Source organism: Amborella trichopoda, chromosome 8, assembly GCF_054954075.1.
Source record: "Amborella trichopoda isolate Santa Cruz 75 chromosome 8, AtrichopodaSantaCruz75HAP2 v2.0, whole genome shotgun sequence".
Lineage (NCBI taxonomy): Eukaryota > Viridiplantae > Streptophyta > Magnoliopsida > Amborellales > Amborellaceae > Amborella > Amborella trichopoda.
Genome location: NC_142343.1, coordinates 589,455 through 612,235, shown reverse-complemented (window position 1 = coordinate 612,235; position 22,781 = coordinate 589,455). Strand labels below are relative to the sequence as shown.

Genomic DNA, 22,781 nt, shown 5'->3' with positions numbered 1-22,781 from the left:
TCCTATAGAACTTTCCCTTCAGCCTCATTGATATGCGGCGTTCACATAAAATTTTAGTTGTACAACTTCACTTTGCCCACCCAACTCTAATTCCGTGTGTGACATCGTCTTCGATCTCTCCATTTTCCTAGATTATCGACCCAAGATATCGAAAGTACGATCTTTTTTGTACTACTTGACTATCAATCTTAACTACTTGCTCGTATCTACTCCTATTGTTACTAAATTTGCACACCATATAGTCTGTTAGTCCGAATAATTTTAAAACCTTTGGATTTTAAAGCATCTCTCAAAAATTCTAACTTTGTGTTGACATTGTTTCAAGTCTCATCAATCAAAATTATATCATTTGCGAACAACATGCACCACGGTACTTCATTATGTAAATGCCTAGTTAAATCATCTATAACTAAGACAAAGAGGTATGGGCTATAGACGTATATTCTAATATTATAGTTATGAAAATTTTGGATTCGAACTACCCCTAGCTCATTGGAATCTTTTTCTTTTTGATAACCAATCTAAAGTAAATCTTCTAGGGGTGTCAATGGGTCAGGGCCAGACCCAAAAATATAGTGTGGGACCAAGAACAGACCTGACCCAAAAATTAAAATATCTATGTATATAACAATATTTAATAGAGTAATGATCCTATAGGACCTTCCCCTACCAATGTGTGTAAGACCGCAAAAGATCACTATTAAAGTTGACATGAATCTCTATAAAAGTTATTACATGAGTATGAACTTGACTTTTCTATGGATACGTGACAAATTTCATGGTGATCTTTTAGGGTCCTATACACATGGGTGGAGGAAAGTCCTATAGGATCAATTCTCTATTTAATGTATTGGGAACCAAAAAATATTACCTGAATAGTGTTCAGGTCCAAGATTTGGACCCAGATCCGATCCACCGGGTCTTATTTTTAAACTCATACCTAGACTGAGATTGCGTCTACCCGTCGATTACTAGGTCAGGTCTGAGTCCATTCCCATCGCTAGCTTCTTCTCAAAGGGGTCCATATGATTGTTAAATCTACAGAGTGATTTAGAGTCTGGATTCTGGAAAGGAAAAAGGTCACCAATGTAGCATAGGGAGGGGTGGAGTCTACAGGTTTTTTTTTTTTTACGTGGTACAACACAGCAAGGACACTTGGGTCTGATATTTTTGACAACTAAAGAAACTTCTTCTTAACCTTTCATCTCAAAATCTCAATAAAAAGCACACAAAGCCACCTCTCGCTTTTTTTGAAGGAAAGAAGGGTGGTTTATAGCGTTTTGGACGCTTTATCTATGTCCAACAATAATACACATTACCGTGTCTATGAAACATAAAAGGGAGCAAAAAACTAAAGAGAATAAAAATCAAGGCACCAACTTGCGATCACAAAAAAACAAAAAAAAATGAATTTACAAACAGAAACTTGGAATAGGAAAGTAAAGACAAAGCATAACTCTCGTGTACCCCCAATATCTTGAGTAGGAGCAAAAACGTAAGAGAAAATCAGCGGGGGTCTTTTAGTCATGGTAGAAATAGAACTCAAAGACTTCCTGTTGGTGCCGCACTACAACCCGAACCGCCTAGCCTTGAGCCCATTTGAACTAAAAAGAATAAAACCCTAACCGCCTAGCCTTGAGCCCATTCGAACTAAAAAGAAAAAAAAGTTATCTTGTCTCATCTCATCTCATCTCATCTCATCTCTTCTGAAAATTCAAGAACTTGATCGAAGCTGCAAATATGGAGAAAAAGAACAAGATGAACGCCAAGAGCACAACCACACTGATACCCGTCATGCTAGTGTCGTAGCCCAAAGATACCTCGAGATATTCTTTCACTGTTCCATCGAAGCCTGGTCCCACCACCCTAGTGTCCACATCACCCAATTGGGAAGTGATGATCCCTTGTAGGGTCCAGGCTACCGGGCATATGTAGTAGAACCAGATCCACCAGCCAGGGATCATCTGAGAGAGAGATTGTCATGAAACATTTCACAAAGCATTTCACAATAGTCGAGACAAAGAACACGTTCTTTCTTTCTGTTACTCCATTTCTTTAAGACAGTTCATAGTCTTAGGCCTAATTACTAACATACAAATGTTTAGAGGTTAAGACAACTGGCAGGGTTCCTGTTCAAATGCCACCTGCGCTATTTCAAATCCAATGGCTAGGGATGATTGAAGCCTTATTGCACCAAACGTAACAGCCTTATAGTATACGATCCCTTTTGTTAAATAAACTAGGCAAGAGTCAAATTTTAGTGTCCATTAGCTAAGCTAAAGAAGTACCAAAGATGAAGATGTCACTTACTGGTTTTGGGACGAGGAAACCAGAGAGAAGATTCCATAATGAGTAGAATGCAGAAGAGACAACAGCCGAAAGGTGCTGAGAGGATGTCAAACCAACTGCCATCATTCCATAGAACGCGAAGTAGGAGAAAGTGAGGAACATGAACAACATGTAGAGCAAGAACTTCACTGTAAAACCAACAAGCTGTATTAAGGATCCTCTTTGGTAATGAATCAAAAAATTTAAAGTAAAAATCAGGACAACAATATAAATCGTAATAACCATTTCATTAAGTTATACACCGAAATGAGGTTTAATATTAGAGAAGCTTATACAGTATATTGTTACGGAACTCCAGCTATATATTTTTATAGACCACATGAACTGAAAGTTGGGTCGGTTAGCTAGGTTTCAGCCAACGTTTTATGAATATATACTTTATTGTACATTTGGGGCCGTCGCCTGGTGCGATGGTAAAAGGCTCGGGCTGACAGTGTGAAAACGCGGGTTTAAACTCTGAGAGCAGCTGCTTTATGAAAAAATGCCAAAGGTTAGGATCGTATCTAGTCTTTCCCTCCCGGAATCCTGCGCAAGCAGGACCATAACGGGGTTAGGGCCCTCTATACTTTATTGTACATGTATCACTTCGCCATAAGTCATCATCATCATCACCAGCATTCAAGTCTTATCCTAATGATTTTGGGTTGGGTACATGAATCTTGTTCCTTCATTCTTCAATAGGTTCAGGATTCACGCTAAGATGTGTCTAAGTTTTATGCTGATTGCCTACCTAATGCAACCCACAAATGTTTAAAGTCCTCACCCTTATTAGACCAATCACTTGGCCATAAGTAATGTGATATATATCTTAAATACATCCTTCAATGTATTAATCTTTTCATTTTTAGTTCTCACTAAACCCCTTATATATTCAAGAAAACAAAATTTTGAAGTCTTAATATTTCAATATTTTTAATCTTGCTTATTTGTGCATTTGTAAACAGTCATGTGGTCCTCATGTCATAATTTAGGGTTGCTATATCAGACACCTTCAATAAGTGTCAATAAGTGTAGGACACCAAACATGAACAGTTTAAAAATAATATATATTGAAAAATAAGTATGTATAGGACACCGACAAATTAAACATAGAGTAACAACCCCGAACTCCCCCCTATCCAGTAGAGGAAAATTTCTTCGTCTTCTTTTTTGAATAAAAAGTAGAGAAGAATTTCTGTAACACAAAAAATGCTTAGTAGTAGATAGTACATAGAGACATCCAGACATGAAGTCGATATTAACATCAAGATATTAACATCAAGTAAGCATCAGATAGCAAGAAGTGATGGATTCATTAAATGCTACTGCTTAGGGGTTAACTTGCTTAAAAGAACAGGAAGCCAAAAGCAAGCAAATGGCTATAAACATCAGCACAAATAGTTAGATAATTAATTTATAACTACTTCCAATACATTTCTTTGTAGCATATCCGACTTTGTGAACAAAACCATCTTAATAGCTGGACTTATACTAAATATCCATCAAGAGGACATAGGGATGTCTGATACAAAGCATTTCAAGCACCATATTTTTTGCACCATCTTCAGGGACAAGCAAACAACTACTATAAGATGAATTTATCATCTATATTTTAATCAAATTTAGCATGCAGAATATCTCATTTCATAAGAGAAACAAGAGAGGTTCCTCCCAAAGGTATGTATAAGGGATATCTTACCTAGTGTTCTCTCAAAGCCTATCATGAAGTATGTAATGCCACCGAAAAGTAATGTTTGAACAGCAATGTACGGGATCTCCACAAGACCCTATCAATCGCAACAGATATGGTTTTAATACTGATTTTAAAACTTAACAATCATAAACATATAATATGGTCAAATTTCTTGCCTGTGCTGCTGCATATGGGAAAGGATAATACATCCCACTAGCCTTCTCTCTATAATAAACAGTTCTCTCCATGGATATAATTGGTTGTATTGATGAGGAATTGTTCACTCCAAGAAACAAACAAGCTGAATAAAGAGCCGCCATCACATTGAATAAGTCTTGGATTGTTTCCCTGAAACAAAAAGTAAAATCTTAGATGTGGCTACTATGTGGCCATCTTTGACATTTAATCAACCAACCATAGGTGAATTTTCCGGCCAAAGTAAGGTGTGCCACCTGTAGATATCTAAGGAAAGGATCCTAGAATGGTAAAGGCATGAACAATAAAGGGAGCCAAGTTCTCTGATTTTTCCCAACCATCGTCGGTAATATGTACTTGTTATAAGGCAGATATTATAAGAATTCCAAGCCTTGATTTTTGAAAGCCAAATGATTGATGCGAGGTCACCAATGGTTGAGGATTGTACATAAAAAAGCCATAATATTTAAGAGACATAGATGAAGGCCTTTGCTGCTTACTGCACCATAGCAACCGAACTCTAGATGTTTGGACTCATGCAGCAAACAGCTCCTTAATACCAGACTATAGAGAACCATAGACACAGGCACACAAGCACAAACACAGACCCACACCACATACATGCACATGAACAACAGTGCCCCGAGCGTCATAGAGAGATCTGTGTGTATGTCTCTTGCATCACCACGAATGTTTGTAAAGTCTTAGCTAAACAGCCATTAGAATTACCTCTTCGATCCAATATTCCAAAATACAGAGCCAAATATCAACGCGCATATTGTGGAGAAGAACAACCGCACAACATTGTAATGAGGACTCCTCCAGTATGTCAGGTTTTGTTTCCAAAGGCATACTTTAAATTGGGTGGCAGTGTCTTGTGGAAATTCGGTAGCAAACTTCAGGGGCTCTGAGCCAGCAACAGGACTACTTAAATGTTCAATCAGACCCTCTACTTCCCTGAAGATGAAGGTTTAAAGTGCACTCAATTGCAAATAAGAAAATAGCATAAGTAGAATGAGATTAAGCTTGAGAATTAGCTAGGATAAAGTTCCAAATCAAATCAACACCATCAGAAAAGGTTTAGAGCCTCACCTGTATTGATCAGAGTTTCTATAAATTGATGCAAAGTCCTGGCCTATCTTCTGCTCCCAAGCCTGTGTACTGATCTCGAGCATCCATGTTGCAGGATTGTATCCATGGGGAATAGCAGGGATCCCAGTAATTGACTGTGCAATAAGAAGAAATAGTTCATTAACAATACTGTCAAGCAAACCATGGAATACTTTATACAGTGACAAGTGTTAATAAACAGCAGGGGAGACATAATCTCTTATCCTAGGAGTGTAATATTAGATTCAACCTGGAAGATGGTAAGTGTAGTGTGCTTATTTGTGACCAGGACAGCTCAAAATTTTCAACTTACATTTTGTAAGTAAAAATATATATGAACCCCACAGTTCAAGATCAGAAACCTAGAGATGCATTGATATTCCAAATAATCGTTTATAATTTTTTAAATAAGAAAAATGGCCATTTAATTTTTTGAAATAACCTGATTATTAATATGACAAAACAGCCTATCCTACCTTTTATGCTGCATCATTTTGAGGACTCATGAAATATGAGAGCTATTTTATCCCACTTCAGAAGATAAAAAAATGTACCTGGAAATACTTTATCATCAACTGTGAGTGCTCTCCAAGTGGACCTCCATAGATAACTTGTCCACCTCTCTTCATAAGGAGGAGCTGGAACAAAATAAAGTAAGTTTATATCCGGGCAATAAAAAATAAATAAACTAAAAAAATTGAAAATAATAGTCCCATAGAGTTCCATGGAGTAGCGAATGTGTTTATCAACCTCATCAAATGACTCAAATATATCAATACTTGGTTGATGTATTGTGCAAACCACAGTTCTGCCAGTATCAACAGTATTACGAACAGTACGCATCACGATTGCTGCAGCTCTTGCATCTAAGCCAGATGTGGGTTCATCCATAAAGATAATTGAAGGATTAGCTACAAGCTCCACTGAAATAGTAAGCCGTTTCCTTTGTTCAGTTGAGAGACCAGAACTCCCAGGAAGACCAACCAGAGCATGTCTTAGAGCGTCAAGTTCAACCAATTTCATTACTTCTTCAACAAATTCCTGCAATTCATATTGTTTGAGAAACATAAAGCAACAAATGGACAAATGGATAAAACAAATAAGGATGGAAACTGACAAGTTGTCTTTCTCGGGTGACTTCCTTTGGAAGGCGTAACCATGATGAGTACCACAGGGATTCTTCTACTGTTATTTGAGGGGAGTGTATATCATTTTGTTCGACATATCCTGAAATTCTTGCGAATGTCTTCTGTTCTTTGGGATGACCTGATATTCTAATATCTCCCTCAATATATCCACCGGTTTTCCTACCAGCAAGGACATCCATAAGTGTGGTCTTCCCAGCTCCACTTGAACCAACCAAAGCAGTAAGGACACCGGGCCTAAATATCCCACTCACATTTGATAAAAGTTGGAGCCTCTTTTCAGGAACGCCTTCTCGACGCATTTCCTTAAAAATTTCAAAGATCCACAAGTTAATAAACCCTTGATACAAGAAAACAAAATTAAATCTAGTAAAAATTAACCAAGTACATGATTCACCTTGGGCATATTGACAAAATAATTCACATTATGAAACGTCATTGATAATGGCTGGAAGGGAAGAATCATCCCATTCTTAGAATTAGTGTTTACAGTGGATCTTTCAGGGCTGGTGCCTAAAACCGAAGCCGTCTGAGGTACTATTACAGTAGTTAAATTGGTTGTCAGGGTCAACATCATAGCAAAACTATATGTAGCAGGAACTGAAACTTGTAATGAACAGTAATATATTTTGGATAAACTGCCAATGTTTATGGTAGTAAACTATAACCAAATACAAAATAAATATGAGACCTTTGACCGGAAGCTCTTGGGTAGAGTGGGAATGATCATTTTCAACATTACTTCCCTTTGTGGCATCAGAAGGAATAACTGCCTGAGTGTTCCTGAGTGCTGGAAGGAAGATCCAAGCATGAAACAATCAAAAGTTTACCAGGCATTTCGATAGAAAAGAGTTCAACTATCATAATTCAAGTACATAAGTTTACTAAGAATAGAAGATTATCTTTTGGATAATCATTCACACAGAACAGTTACAGTAACAAAAATATGGCAAACATTGGGGAACCTACCATTAAGGTGTTTCAGAGCTAATGTTGATAAAACATTGAAAAGCACGCTGTATGCCAGTAAAACCCCTACACCAAGCCAATACCAGTATCCCCTCACAGGAAGTCCATGGGATCTGAGGACATTGTGTCCTACTGTATCACTCCCAAAAGTTGATTCCTGCCACAAAATGTAGTAAGAGAATAAGATAACTAATTAATCTGCCTCAAAGATGTAAGTAAAAAATGATTGACAGGATTAATTTCATATGAGTTATATAAGGGATATCCATATTGCACAGAACGCGAAGAGAAATTAGAGATAGCCACATAATAGCACACCTTCATCCATCGAGGAGCGATGAACTCATTTACTGATATTGCATTTTGTCCATATGAAAGTGGAGATATCCAGTAGGCCCAAATCCACCAGGGTTTTATGGTATCTGCATCACAATAATCTCAAATCAAAAGATGCCAAAAGCTTAGGAAGATAAACAGTGAGTTGATCATACTCATTCATGTCATGCAACACTTCTACCATAAATCAGCACATGAAAGAATGGGATGCATCCGAAAGGCACTATAATATCTGAAAAGACTCAAATTCAGCCATTTTAACCTCTTGGAAGTATGAATCCCCCCAGCAAAAACACAATAAGAAGTGCAAAAGAACCGTATGTGTTTGTAACCACCATGTCTCGCCCTATTGCACCTATCGTCCTGAAAAGTCCAAGGGCCATCTGGTGCACTGAAAATAATATGAACATGAAGCGGAAAAACCTGAAATACATTGTAAGAAATGAGAAACAAAATAAAATATTATAGGAAATAGAAAAAATATACCAACAGGAAAAGCTGAAAAAGGAATACCTGCCACCTTCAGGAGCAAATCCAACTGTATAATACACAACACACGACCATATAAGTGCTTCAACAATGGAGTAAGGTACGCGCAGAATCCAACTAGGAATCGAAAATGCCCAAGCAGGATAAAACAAATTATCTCTCTGCTTATAGAACACAGGAAGCCGTGTTATCAATATGGGCAGCTCAGAAAACCCATTGAACATCATATGCACAAGCCCAAAAAACAAGCAAGATAGATAAAGATTCCCATTTATCTCATCAGTGGGGTGTATCCTAGTCCTTAAAAACATCGTACATGTGATAAGTCCAACAAATGCAACCTGCAAAAAATTCTATATCAGGTAGTTCAAAATAAAAACAACCACTTGAGATAATACACTGTAGAGATGCATAAAAAAAATGATATCACCACTACGTCTAACTTCAAAACAAAAAAAAGCTTCCATTGTTTATTGATGAATTTTATCCTCAATCGGGGTAGTGTTTCAAATATTGAGAAATTTTCTAAAGGATATGAAGCATATCACGAGCATGAAAAGTAGTATAGTGGAAAAAGAATATCTCATAAGTAACATGTCTACTCCTCAAAAAGATACCACCGAGCAGGAAAGCAATTTCACAACACCATGTACGTTTTAGAAGTTTATGATATTGATTTTTTTAACTACATGTGCACTTGCAATACTTTAACAGATTTAGGATGGTCAAACAAGTAAATAGGTGAGTAAACATAGATGACATCAGCAAAAACCACTACCATGAAAACTTAGTGGCTAGTCAAGTGCCTTGAGTTTGGTTATTAGACTTATCCAGAATAACTACAAACAAGTAGAATTGTTTTAGGCATGGTTCACAGAAATAGATGACTTACTAAAGAGATTCTGAAACAACTAAAGGATATTAACATTTGAAGTATGGAAATGCAAAATCTTGAAAAGATAAAGAAGGGACTCACTTGGCATGTCCTGAAGATATATAAGAAGCGATGCCGACTTATTAAAAGTAGTTCCCTGGAAAAGCAGGCCTTAAAAATCTCCCATTTTGAAACAGCATATCTAGATCGTGCTAGGGCTGATTGATTATCATTTTCTTTATTAAAAGGAACCACAAGATTGGACTCGACGAGCTTTCCATATTTAGATTCCCTGAATGCTTCTGCAATTTTTGAAGTTGGAACAAAAACATAGGGCCTCGAGTTGTCAGCCCAATATTGGGCCTGATCTTTCCTAGACGTGACCTGAGAAGTAGAACGGAAAGGAATGTAATAAGCCAAGTGAGAAACAAAAATTAGAATAAGAAAATAAGGCCGAAGGGTATCAACAAGTAATCTTAGAAAAATAAAAACCTCTTGAAGAAAATCTGCAACTCCCTTACGAACTGGTATCACAAATCCCAGTGACTCGAAGAACTCCAGAACAGATTCTCGAGGACCTTGATAAACAATTTGTCCCTCAGATAAGAGTATTAGATCATCAAAAAGTTCATATGCCTCTGGAGCTGGCTGAAGAAGAGCGATTAACACAGTTCCCTCCATGAGATGAACAAAATTTCCAAGGCATTTAACAATTTGGAAAGTAGTTGAACTATCAAGTCCCGTAGATATTTCGTCCATAAAGAGTGTTTTCCTTGGTCCAACCACCATTTCCCCTGAAATGCATAATAAGTTTGTCACATTGTCAGAAAGAACTCACTACATAACATCAACAATCAAATACGTAGATGCAACTTTTGAAGCTTTTCACTGTGTGAAAGGCACCAGTTATACATACACAGACTTTTCTAAATGATATTGCAGAAGGTTTATTTGATTTCTCCTGAGAAATATCATATTTGTGCATGCACATATGTAACTGCATATTTATGCATGTCAAACTCTAAAGGTTAGTGACACATTAATTGGGAAGAGTCACAAACTAATAAATAATAAGTTTCTTCCATGTCCTTGAAAGATGCCTGTAGAGAATGACATCCACTGATAAGGTTTTCTAATTTCTTTTTTATGGGCGTGCTACTATCATTCTTCACAATAATTAAGAATATAGAATTGTTACAAGCAAGATAGCAAAAATATTTCATTAGACTTTCTATAGCACATTGCCTGGTGGCATCCATGATCAAAGAACTTTGTAATTACATTAGGAATTCTTACAATACAGAGTGTCAGTGGAACATGATAAAAAGCAAAGGCACATGAAGGAACCTGTAGTCACTCTCTTCTTCTGACCACCAGAAACACCTCTGTCCATGTCACTACCTACTAGGGTATCTGCACAGACGTCAAGGCCAAGTACTCTCATGACATAGTCAGTTGCAAGGGAGTGCTTTCCTCCAACTGAAGCTGCCTGTGTGCGGCAATTTATAGTTTAGAAAAGATGCAAACTCATTCTATAAAAAGCAGAAAAATGTATGATACACTCTCAGCCAAGATAAGTATGGTAACCTTCATAAAAGCATCAATTGCGGGACTTGGACGTATTTTCCTCTCCTTCTCGAGTTTTGTCAGATCACTCAGGTATCCTACAAATAAACACAATAATTTAAGAGAATACTCCAGATAAAAAATAAATGGAAGGAACATCAGGGTGAGGAAATGTCTACTCATAAAACAGTGGCTCCAAGAACACTCAGTAAAGTACATCAAAGATTCTGCAATTTTATCTTATTTATTTGTGGAACAGGGTTACTAGTCATTGAAACCCCTGCTATAACTCTTAAATCTATTCGGGACATAAAAAGAAAGACTTAGTCAAAATGAATTGTTCAAAGTATTAAAGTACATCAAAGATTCTGCAATTTTATCCTATGTATTGGCGGAACAGGGTTACTAGTCATTGAAACCCCTGCTATAACACTTAAAATCTATTTGGGACATAAAAAGAAAGACTAGTCAAAATGAATTATTCAAAGCATTCTTTAGTGTGTTTTCTTCTAAGCTGAATGAAGCCATGGTAACATAAATGCTTACATCTAAAGCCATTCAGAACAATTGTGCCACTTGCAATGCATCAGATATCGCTTTAATGCATACATTATCAATAGAGAACAGTTAGCTGCAAATATTTTACCAGAATAATCCACCAAAAAGTCCAGCAAATAAGCAAGTCATAAAAGTTGAATTAATAAAAAATACACACTACGTGACATGTAATACATTTAACTCTCCCTCTAACTCTCCTTCCCAAGCATTAGTCTCACATGCACGCACACACGCACACAACTCAACCTACTATACACGATCAATAAATTAACAGCCACGTCTTGCAACCTTTTGCATTTGCCTTGCTCCTAGCCCCTAGTTATAGGGAGCAGTACGCCAACAGCATGGTGAAACATCAACTCTAAGGACTATGCCAAAGTAGGTCTCACACACAGGAGGTGATCTATCAACTAATCCATCCTAAAGCCTTTTTAGAAATCTTCTAGTCCAAAGCCCTCAAATTTGATGTACGATACCGAGAGGTTTCGACATATAGTAAAGTGGTTTTACCCCCATGGAAGGGTGTGAATTCAGGTTACCAGTTTGATCTTACATAATCTAGGAATGTCAAGATCGCATTCTTGCATGGTGCCTATAGAAGGAAATTTACATTTCAGCGACTGGGGGAGAAGGGAAGAGTGTGTAGATATATATGGCTACATACAAAAGCAATCTCCAATATCAAGGTTTAAAAACAAAGATGTGGAACACATATTTCAAGTAACAAGAAATTAGTGCACTCAATCTACTAATAAAAACACCATATTAAAGAGAGAGGAGAGAGAGGGAGGGGGAAGGGAACTTATACAACAGATCCCCCGAACTCCTCTTTTTCCACGTTTGAAGCAACACTAAACCAAAGAGACTACCTGTCACCATACAATAGCAAATTTTGATAGGATAGAGAAAGCAAACCTGCAGTTTGGCCGCTAGAATCTTGGCATCTTGCAGCAAAATCCAGTGTTTCACGAACAGTAAGCTCCCCAATATGATTGTCAGTCTGACTTACATATGCAGAAGTCCTCCTTGGGTAGAAGTTCTTAAGCGACTCACCATTGTATGTAATATGCCCACTTGTCTAACAAAAACCAAACAAACAATTTCAGTAGAAGGTAGCAAACGATAAAAGCAGCATATTGTTCATTGAAGTTACCCATTTGCCTTTCCTTTTTAATCTTCAAGGTATATTAACAATGAGATACAAGATTTCTTATCCAATACACCATGGCCTACTTGTACACACCCCAAAACATACTAAGTCTACTTCCTATTATCATTTTATCAGCAAGTATTCCTTCTAATACGGGCCATACCATGCCAACCTTCCAAGAGAAGCATGGGATGATCCAAGGCTGGAATAGGAACGCCATTCCTTAAGCTTGTGTAGTAAATTCATATAGCATTTTCCATTTCCACATCAGTGCACTGAACTAGGACCATAGCTATGCCACAATGTTAGAACTTGCACACCCGATTATCTAATATTATTACATGTTTGACAAATGTGTTTCCTCCAGAAAAGTATGACGGACAGATAGTATCACTGCTCAAAAACCCCAATTCCTCTTTAAGCATGATTTGTGGATCAATTGATGATTTGTCATCACAGCAAGCATTTGTAGGCCACTGGATGCATTCAATAACTCAATAAGGTCCACAAAATGTTAGAGCTATCTTCTTTAGGCCTTGGGTTACTAATGTACCATGGACATTAGGTGGCAGGGCTGAAACAAAAGGAAAATCAGATCACCAACTAAACTCCATCTTCCTATGTTTCTAGTCAGTCTCGGTTTCATTTGATTATGCATCCAAAACAATCTACATAGTGACTAAACACCCTCTTCCTATGTTTCTAGTCAGTCTCTGTTTCATTTGATTAGGCATCCAAAATAGTGAAGACTCGTTGAGCAGAATGGGGGACTAGTATTTATGCATCAAAATATAAGATTTAATCTACATAGTGAAGACTCGCTGAGCAGAATGGCAGATTAGCATTCGTGTAACCGACCCCAAATAATTGGAAAAGGCTCTTATGATAATGATGATGATGTGAAGACTACAAATCCAATGAATCTACAAAGCTAGGAAGTGGTTGAACATAGACTAAATTCACAAAGGTGATTGTTGGCCACAGACTACTTCAAGTGGTGTGATATTAGTCGTTGAATGATGAGTCGCAGTGTGCCACCACTTAGACTGTGGAAGGAATGGAAGGAAAGCTCTGAATCCATTGCTTGGGTCAATTGGGTCAACTATTTCAAGTGGTGTAAAATTAGGCGTTGAATGATGAGTAGCAGTGTGCCACCACTCAGCCCGTGGAAGGAATGGAAGGAAGGCTCTGAATCCATTGCTTGGGTCAACTAGCAGCAAAAATCTGCATATGTGCTCCTAAGAATCTTCTATTTTTTTATTTTATTGATTTATTTACATGGATATCTCCTAGCTAGTGATGGAAAACTCGACCAAGTCTACTTGGACTTGCCCAAGACACTCCGTCTTGGCACCCTGCTGAGCCCAGAACCACACACAACCGCCCAAGTCTGGCTTTTTTGGGACTCGGTTGGAGTCTATTAGACCTAACTGGGCACGAGACTCTAGCGAGTCCCAACCCAATTTCATGTTTTCTTACACAGGTCCTAAAATTCATTGATTAATTGAATTTTTCCATCTTGATGATTCATTTCCCATGGGAACTTCGAAATCCAATATATCCACCAAGGTATGATTCGATGTTCTGATAGGAATTCATATGAAATGAAGGCCAAAGTCACCCATCCTTTTCCCTTGTCATTCCATGTACTAGTAAGAATTTAAATGAGTTGGAAAAGGCCAAAATCCCCTACTCTCATTCCTTGTTTTAACACATATTACATTCATTGACAGAGTTTTCTGCATCTACATTTATAAATGCATGCCTGCAATATACACAATCATACATTAATATAAATGCAGTTTTTTTTTTGTTTTTTTGAAGTTTAATATAAAATGGGCTAATGTGCATGAAAATAAAAGGAGCAACCAGCAAGTTCCTTCTTTCATAATGGCATTAGCTTTAATGGTTCCATTACCAAGGATAAAAATTTTAAAGTTACCAACCTTTAAGGTCTTGTCCAATTTCCCAGCAAGAGCCATCAACAATGTCGATTTCCCAGAAGCGGGAGGCCCCAAGAGCAGGGTCATCCTGCCATATTTCATAAGTCATGTGAGCATAAAGCTGGAATTTTACACATACATACACACACAGGATGTGAAGAGTCCATTCCATGGCCTACCTCCGTGGCTTCACAATGCCACTGACATTGTCGAGGATGGTCAAAGAGTGTTTCTGAGATGGAAGCAGTCTCAAAGCAGTGAGGCATTGCTACATCAATCAATGCACACCCTTTGGTTAGCATAGGAGGGAATTTAAGCAACATATATAGATGCCATAACAGAGCGTGAAATATAGTTTGGGTTAATTGACAGGTATATAGACATACCTCCACTGAATCTCGGATGCTGTTTACGAGAGTAGGTAAAGCTCTTCCACCCACATGAACATTTGCTGACACGTTCAGGTTCTCAAATCTCACTTCCACTTTTGGAGCAACCAAACCAACTCTGCCAAAAGATGCACCTAAAACTTACAAATTTTTTTGAAAGGTAAAATCCTCAGCGTCAACGGGTTTGCCCAAGCCCCGCCCCGCCCTTCCCGTCCCGTCCCGTCCCGTCTCTTACAGTGCTGGGGTGGGTGGGGCGAGGTGGGCTGGGCCAGGCCCGTCCGTCCCGGCACGTCCCTTACATTGCTGCGGTGGTGGGGCGAGGTGGGCTGCGCCAGGCCCTGGATCTTATAGGAATAGAAGGCCGGACCTGTATTTGGCCAAAGAAGCCTCGCCCAGGTTTTTGTGGCCTTCGGACCTTAGGCCCGGACCTTCCACCTTAGCCCTAATTGAGACAAGTTTACACCGACCGACAAATTCGAATGTTTGTGAACTTTATGTAAAAGAAGTTACGGTCTCGTGGTAGCAGCCCATGCTTAGTCACTAGGCTGTGGTTTTCAATCTCGAAAAAGCTAACTCTCTTATTAAAAATAATAATAATAATAATAATAATAATAATAATAATAGTGGGATTTGTTTTACCTACTGAATTATTAAAAAAAATGATCTGGTAGCCCAATGAAAAAGAATGTCCAATGCTGACCGTAATAAGATGGCAATAATCTACGTCTAAATTTTTTTTTTTGACGAAATTCAGAATTTATTAATATCAAAGCAGTTACAACATAGCACATACATCATCAGTAACCATTTTACGTGGAGAAAATGGTACGCGACTGTCAAAGAGTTAAAAGTTATTATCGCATTTCGGAAATTTCCTGAAACTGTAGGAATTTGTTCATAAACAAAGGCCGTTTTACCATTTGGGTCACATCAACTTTGTTGGGGTGACATATCCATCCATTCACTGTGCAGACTATACTCGCATGGTATTTTTGAACTTTGAGGGTACTCGTACGCTTCATTATATATTTTTCCATCTGAAAACGTTATGTAACACATGCCATCGAGTTATACATCAATATTTAAGTTCATTACAAGTTATACATGGCTAAAGAGAATAAAAAGTAGATCCCAAAGCCCAAAATCCTACTTAATTTAAGTTCATTACAAGTTATATAAATGGAAAACATATACAATAAAATCATTTATTTTTTGTATAAAAAAGTCAATTTAATATTGATTATTAGATGTGAAATCGAGTGGCTAGAAATATGTCATTAACTTGGCACAAATCCAGTACAATTATTTAGATACGAAGAAGTCCAAAATACAATCCCATATAAATGTGGCTCTCATTATCATCGATCACGCTTTCACAGATTTTAATGTCATTATAAAATGATAGTGTGACTTAATAATTTGAAAATCACTGAGCTGAGTTGGAATCGCCTGGCCAGCTCAAAAAATAATAATAATATACATACAAGTCTCCCAAAAATGGGCTAGTGAACCTAGGATCCTTTTTATTTTCATACAAAATCAACTGTGTCGAGCCTCAAACTCGATAGGTTCTCTGGCCGACTCAAAATTGGGACCTTATCAAGTCCGAGGTCGAAGCCACACATTTTGAACACCGGTTTGATGGGTTGAGCTTAGATAATTTTTTATGGCGGCCAATGTTGTTGTAAATTTTAGATTCTTAGTTGGACAAATCAATTATTATTATTATTATTATATCAACACATTCAATAATAGTGCTTTATGGCACTTGCATGCTTGTTGTTGGTAAAAAAAACTCACGTGAACCCTGTTTTAATGCAATTTTAGCTCTGCAGTTAAATCAAAATGTATTCATTAGCAATTGGGTATATGGTTGGTGAGCTCATGACATCGCATAACGAGAATAATCATTTATTGAGATAATTTATAATTCACAACTTTTCAAATTACAAAAGTTAATGTTAGAGCGAGTTGTAATGAGTGGATTTATTAAACCTGAAGTGTCGTTTTTTAAAAAAGTTGCTTTTTAAATATCTTGTTTATCTAATAAGGGTGTTTGTATAAATATTAGTAAAAGACAATGTGTACTTTAATCATTTTCACAAGGGGTAAAGCTAAAATTCTTACTTAAAGATAAATGTACTCTATAAATAAAATATCAAGATACTAACTTCCAAAATATCACTGTATTTTTGTAAAAAAATGAATTTGTCCTTATTTAATGATTATGTTACCTATTAAAATAATTTTTTAAACAAAAAAAATAAAATAATGAGTTTTTCAATAAATACACCCATCACAATTCACTATAATATTAACTTTTTTGTATTTTGTAGGGTTGTTAACTCTAAACAAACCCTTACTTGCTATAACATTGTTAGCACAAATGCCTTTCTAACTATCCCATATGAAATGAGGCCAGGACTAAGAAATACGATGCTCTTTTACGGGGCTTAAAAGTATTTGGTTCTTTGTAAACAATAAGATAAAAAGAATATTTGTCCTAAAATGGTATAAAGTATAAACTATGAGGGCAAGTGCATATAATAGGTAAAATGACTTGCTATTAGTGAATGGTACAATGCAATCAAAACCAATTTAACTATTGATCGAACTGGTTGAACTAAATTTAAAACTATGAATAGTCAGTTTAAAAATATGAAAAATAATATATAAAAAAAGGTTGTCCAAATATGTCTGATTGGTCTTAGTTTTTATTCTTGAGCAAACTATTTAAGGCACATTTTGGTGGTCCAACCTGTCAAACTTGGCCAGTCCTATCCATTCTTAATAACTATGGGTATATGTGCATCATTGTTACTCATATCCCTAATCTCCAATAAAACGATGGAGGCTCCCAAGCCCTAACATAAAAAGAAAGCCGTGCCATGCAAATCCTATAGGATTAGCAGGGGATGATCTCATGTCGCGGTTACATGCGTCACCGCATCTGCGCCATCAATTCTTGTAGATGCACCGAAAGTGGGCCACTCATTAAATTAGTGTGGCTCCATAAACAATTCAGATCTCCACTCTTGATAGGATTGAAGGTGGAGGCTCCCGTTACAGAGGACACCAGGCCCGCCCGTTATTTAGAAAAAAAGGTCTTGTTTATCAATTAACGGCCTGTGCTGTTTCAGTGATGTTCAGTTTTTAACCTCAGTACGTCCACTGCATCTCAGCTGTCAATTCCCACACCATTGCAGATGATGATGCACAGCAGGTGGGCTCACATGATATTAACACCAAACGTTGGATCACGCTTTATGGGATTGAAGGTGAAAGCACCCGTTACAAAGGACAGGATGCCCGTTATTTAGAAACTAGCATCATTCTCATTTAACATATTCTGCCGTTATAAAGAACAGAGTGCCCGTTATTTAGAAACTGATTGAATCAAACAAGCCCTTAATAGTAGACCTGTGGGTTATATATGTTTCTATAGAATTTGTCCTTTTTTAAAGGGAATTATTAATGAATCACTCCAGTGGGTTCTATATTTTCCTGAAGAATTTCTATTACTTTTTAAGGGAATAATTTGTTGTCTGTCCTTTTAGAAGGACCTAAAAGAATTTCGAATGGTTAGAAGTCAAAAGGCCCTTTTTATTCTAAATTTCATTTTAGAAATATCTGATTAATGAATGCCAGAAAAGGAATCCACATTTAATAATTAGGAGCCCCTGTGATTTCTAATTTTTTTCTGAAAATGAAAATTGAAACTGACCCTAGTTTTCAGGGGAGATAACGCGACATTCAATAAATAGGAGCCCCTGTGATTTCTAATTTTTTTCTGAAAATGAAAATTGAAACTGACCCTAGTTTTCAGGGGAGATAACGCGACATTCAATAATTAGGAGCCCCTGTGATTTCTAATTTTTTTCTGAAAATGAAAATTGAAACTGACCCTAGTTTTCAGGGGAGATAACGCGTGACCAGCCATTAATTTGATGGGAATGACCAAAACAGCCCGGATTCCTTGCCCTCACCGGGACATTAATGCCATTTTTATTTTGGTACAGAATAAAATGCAATTTACACTGATATCACTTATAATTAGCGAGTAAAAAAAACGTCCTCATATCTTATATTTGCTTTTTTATGTCTCTTTTTTCTTTTGTTTTCAAAATGGCCCTTTTAAACTAGAGATCAAACCGGCGTCTCTATCAACTATTGAAAGTAATGGTTTAGATGTTCAGAACTAATGGTTCCCAATCGGTTTCAGCAACTCTCGATGCTCAGAACAGTCTACATCTACAACACGGAACATCTGTGTCATCTAGGCTAATCTGTTGGTACACAAAGAATGCCCGTTTAATACTAGCATCTAACCTTCATGGTGTATTTTGGAAAAAAGAATTAAATGTAAACAAGTAAATATAAACGTAAAAGATAGAATATCGATAAAAGTTTTTAGTTCCAATACTCTTACATAATACGGGATAATACCGAAATACAAATTTTTTAGTTCCAATATTTACATACTATGGGATAATAGCGAAATACTTGATATAATGTAAAGTTTCGCTGCTGTGTCAAAGGCAAATGGTATTTTTCCAACAGAAATACTTTCCCATCAGAAGTACTTATTTTGTTCTTGTAATGTGATAGTTTATAAGGAAATTATCACCAATTTACCTTGACTTTTGTCTATTTAGAAAAAAAAAAACCCTCAATTTTCATAAACTTCGCTCTTCAATATTAGAAAACGTCAAAAAACCTATTCATGTTACCACAATTACGGTTAAAACTAACCCAAATATTTATATAACAAATACCATAAACCCTTTTCGTTTATATTTATCTCTTTAGTTGTTTATCTATTTTGTTATGTTTATCTTCCTTTCTCTGTTTTAGAATATTTTTTTTTGTTATATTTCTCTCTTTCATCTCTCTAATTCTTTTTATTTTTGTCTCTTATTTCTCTATTTTAGAACTCCATCTTCGTTTATATTTATTTCTTTGATCTTTTCTTTATCTGTCTAATTATTTTTATGTTTATATCTTCTCTCTATTTTAAAATATTCCATTTTGGTTTATATTTATCTCTCTTTAATTTTTTTATGTTTATCTCTTTTCTATTTGAGAAGATTCCCCCTTCGTTATCATGAAATATTAATATCATATTTTGATTATTTTACTAAAATTAAATTCTTAATTTATTATTTTATTATTATAATTTCAAGTTATTTATATATTTATATAGTATTATTTATTGTTTATTGTAAAGTAAAACTAATTAGAGAGTAGTATACGCATAGTATTAGGATATCGGTGTAAATGAAAATTCAAATATTCAATTTTATATTAAGAAATACATATCATTTAAATTGAAGTATTAAGATTTAAGTATTAAGTTATCTCTTTTTTCTCTCTAATTTTTTTTTTTATCTCGTCTTTCTCTATTTTAAAAGACTTCTTTTCATCCCTTTCATCTCTCTAATTTTTTTTTATTTTTATCTCTTCTTTCTCTATTTTAAAAGATTCCTTTTCATCCCTTTCCTCTCTCTAATTCTTTTTATGTTCATCTCTTCTTTCTCTATTTTAAAAGATTTCCCTTTCATCTCTCTAATTTTATCTCTAGTTTCCCTATTTTTTAAAATTCTATCTCTTGTTTTTCTATTTTAGAAGATAGAATTTAAAAATACAGGAATTTTGAAATTTTCGTCTATCAGAGGAATTGAAAATTTCAGAAAATGATGAATTATTTTTTATGTTTATCTCTAAATTTTGAAATTTAGAAAATTGAATTTAAAATACAAGAATCCAAATCAATTCATCTTTTTAAAAATAAAAAAAATCCATTTTATTATTCAATACAGGGCTATATACACCGTCATTATTACTTCCTAAATCTTCATCACAATTCATCAAAAAAATTAAGCAAACGCAAATAGATTTACGGTAAAAAAGGAAAAGGATCAAATTTTCGGTAAAAAAACGAAAAGGATCAAATTAAAAACTCAAAGACAAATAAAACTGAGCAAAATCTAAGCATAGGATTCATTTGAAACCATCTTCACTCTAAAATATTTATCAAGAATTTCAATCAATTTTCAATTAAGCATAGGATTCATTTGAAGCCATCTTCACTCTAAAATATTGATCAAGAATTTTCAACCAACTTTCTAAGTGAAAACTAGAGGATATTTGATTTCTTGAAAAATTAATAACTGATATCTCCAAACTGATATTTGATATCTTGAAAAATTAATAGCTGATAACTCCAAACTCCAAACTGATATTTAATAGCTGATTTCTCCATACTTAGAAATGGGGGTTTCTTTCCAAGAATGACAAAAAACATAATTATTTCAGAATATTATTTTTAGTCCTCTACAACAAAAACAAAAAAATAAATGCAGAAGCAAAAAGAACAGAAAAGCGTAATTTCAATAAACATAATTAAAAATTAATTGCTGATTTCTCCAAAGTACAACAAAAATAAATAAATAAATAAATGCAGAATCAAATAGAACATAAAATTGTAATTTCAATAAACATAATTACAATTTAATAGCCGATTTCTCCAAACTTAGAAATGGGAATTTCTTTCTAAGAATGTTAAAAACAGAATTATTTCACAATATTGATTTTTAGTCCACTACATCAAAAACAAAAAAATAAATGCAGAATCAAATAGAATAGAAAAGCATAATTTCAATAAAAATAATTAAAAAAATTCAAAGCAAATAAGGAAATAAAATGAATAAATAAGGAAATACCTGTCAAGCCGAGTTTTGATGCTTGCCAAAAGGTTATAGTTATCTTGCTCGGTTGTGTTCAGAGCCTTCTTGACGACGAGTTCACGGCCAGATCGACTCAGCTTCCTTACATCAACGGTCGTTGGGAGGACTCCGTGGCTGTTCCCTGGGTTATCGGAGGCACTCCTTTTCAAGATCGCAAAATTCGAGCGTTTCTGAGAAGGAAGCCTTTCAATAGCAGCCCAAAGGAGCTCCTCTTCCTCCTCTGCAACTGCTGCAGCGTTGGAGGACCTGGAGAAGTGCTCGGTGTGACTATCCATGTCCACCTCAAACCATTCGCTTCCATTTGAGGCTGCCATTAGAGCTGCACTGCAGCTCCTCTGTTTTTTGGCTTCAGTAGGGCTGAAGTGTGGAGGGTCTTTGCGTTAAAGATCTCTGAAACACGAGGTCTTAAGCCTGTATTTTTTATCTTTTTTTCTCTGGCTCAAAAGCTTACTCCATTTCTTGCTCGACTAAGGAATGGAAATGGCATTCCTCCTCTCTCTATCCCTCTCTCAACAACTCTCTTTCTCTCGCATTTGATGTTCTATCTCTCTCTATGATTTTTATTTCTCTTTTCTCTTCAGGGATTTCTCTGGTATGTTTCTTTCTCGATTTTTCCTCTCTCTCTAGGGTGTTTCTCTCTCTCCAACTCTCTCTCTCTTAACTCGATTTTTCTTCTCTCTAGGGTGTTTCTCTCTCTCCAACACTCTCTACGGTGTTTCTCTCTCTCCAACAGAATCGCGTTCTCCAACTGAATGGCGCGCGCGGCTTTTGCAGTGGGAATGAAACCTGGAAGACTGATCCGTATTTATAGTGCACGAGTGAATATAAAAAAGCGAATTAAGAAAATAAATAAATAAATAATAATTCGCTAAAAATACATTAATATTTAAATTTATTTAAAGTCGGAATATATTTTTTTTCGAAAACAACAATTTTAACCCCAAAAAAATCTCAATGAAATGTAAATACGTCACTTTCGAATGAAATATAAATACGTCACTTTCGAAATAAATATGGTATGTCAACGACAAATTATTTAGGCGAGTTTTATTATGCTAATAATAAATTCAAAATTTATTTTTTGGGTAATTAAAATCCAAAATTTATTAAATTAAATTCATTCTAATCAAATCACAAACTTTGTTAATTATTTGGATGAATTTGCATCTATGAACTAACTAAAGTTCACATAACAAAGCATAAATCTCGTGAAAGTGGGTGAAAATCAAAGAACCAAATATAGATCACTAGTTCTATAAGATCACACGCTCTAAAATAAACTTATAATTA

At 35.8% G+C, this 22,781-nt stretch overlaps 1 protein-coding gene across 2 annotated transcripts; it reads right to left on the bottom strand.

Moving 5' to 3' along the window:
* Positions 1-1,167: 1,167 nt before the first annotated feature.
* Positions 1,168-22,266, bottom strand: LOC18437949 (ABC transporter G family member 31). Of its 2 annotated transcripts, XM_020669478.2 has the most exons (24): positions 21,468-22,266; positions 14,743-14,863; positions 14,536-14,624; positions 14,360-14,444; positions 12,179-12,341; positions 10,727-10,803; positions 10,487-10,628; positions 9,632-9,933; positions 9,242-9,523; positions 8,290-8,606; positions 8,039-8,199; positions 7,759-7,862; positions 7,441-7,597; positions 7,163-7,261; positions 6,869-7,008; positions 6,444-6,776; positions 6,077-6,367; positions 5,881-5,964; positions 5,309-5,442; positions 4,946-5,173; positions 4,198-4,369; positions 4,028-4,115; positions 2,311-2,477; positions 1,168-1,964 (listed from the first exon to the last, which is right to left on the bottom strand). In XM_020669478.2, exons 1-24 carry the CDS (start codon positions 21,803-21,805, stop codon positions 1,698-1,700), a joined length of 4,341 nt encoding a protein of 1,446 aa, XP_020525137.1. In that variant the 5' UTR covers positions 21,806-22,266; the 3' UTR covers positions 1,168-1,697. The 2 variants fall into 2 exon arrangements, with proteins under 2 accessions (XP_020525137.1, XP_020525136.1); XM_020669477.2 differs by having other exon boundaries at positions 8,039-8,606.
* Positions 22,267-22,781: the final 515 nt, after the last annotated feature.

Excerpts from the sequence above, each read along its gene's own strand:
- LOC18437949 (XM_020669477.2), bottom strand. The coding sequence starts at position 21,805 with ATGGCAGCCTCAAATGGAAGCGAATGGTTTGAGGTGGACATGGATAGT. Across the intron at positions 14,864-21,467 it reads ATCAAAACTCGGCTTGACAG|AGTTGGTTTGGTTGCTCCAA; the intron begins GTATTTCCTTAT and ends ATCTTTTGGCAG. Across the intron at positions 12,342-14,359 it reads AATTGGACAAGACCTTAAAG|ACAAGTGGGCATATTACATA; the intron begins GTTGGTAACTTT and ends GGTTTTTGTTAG.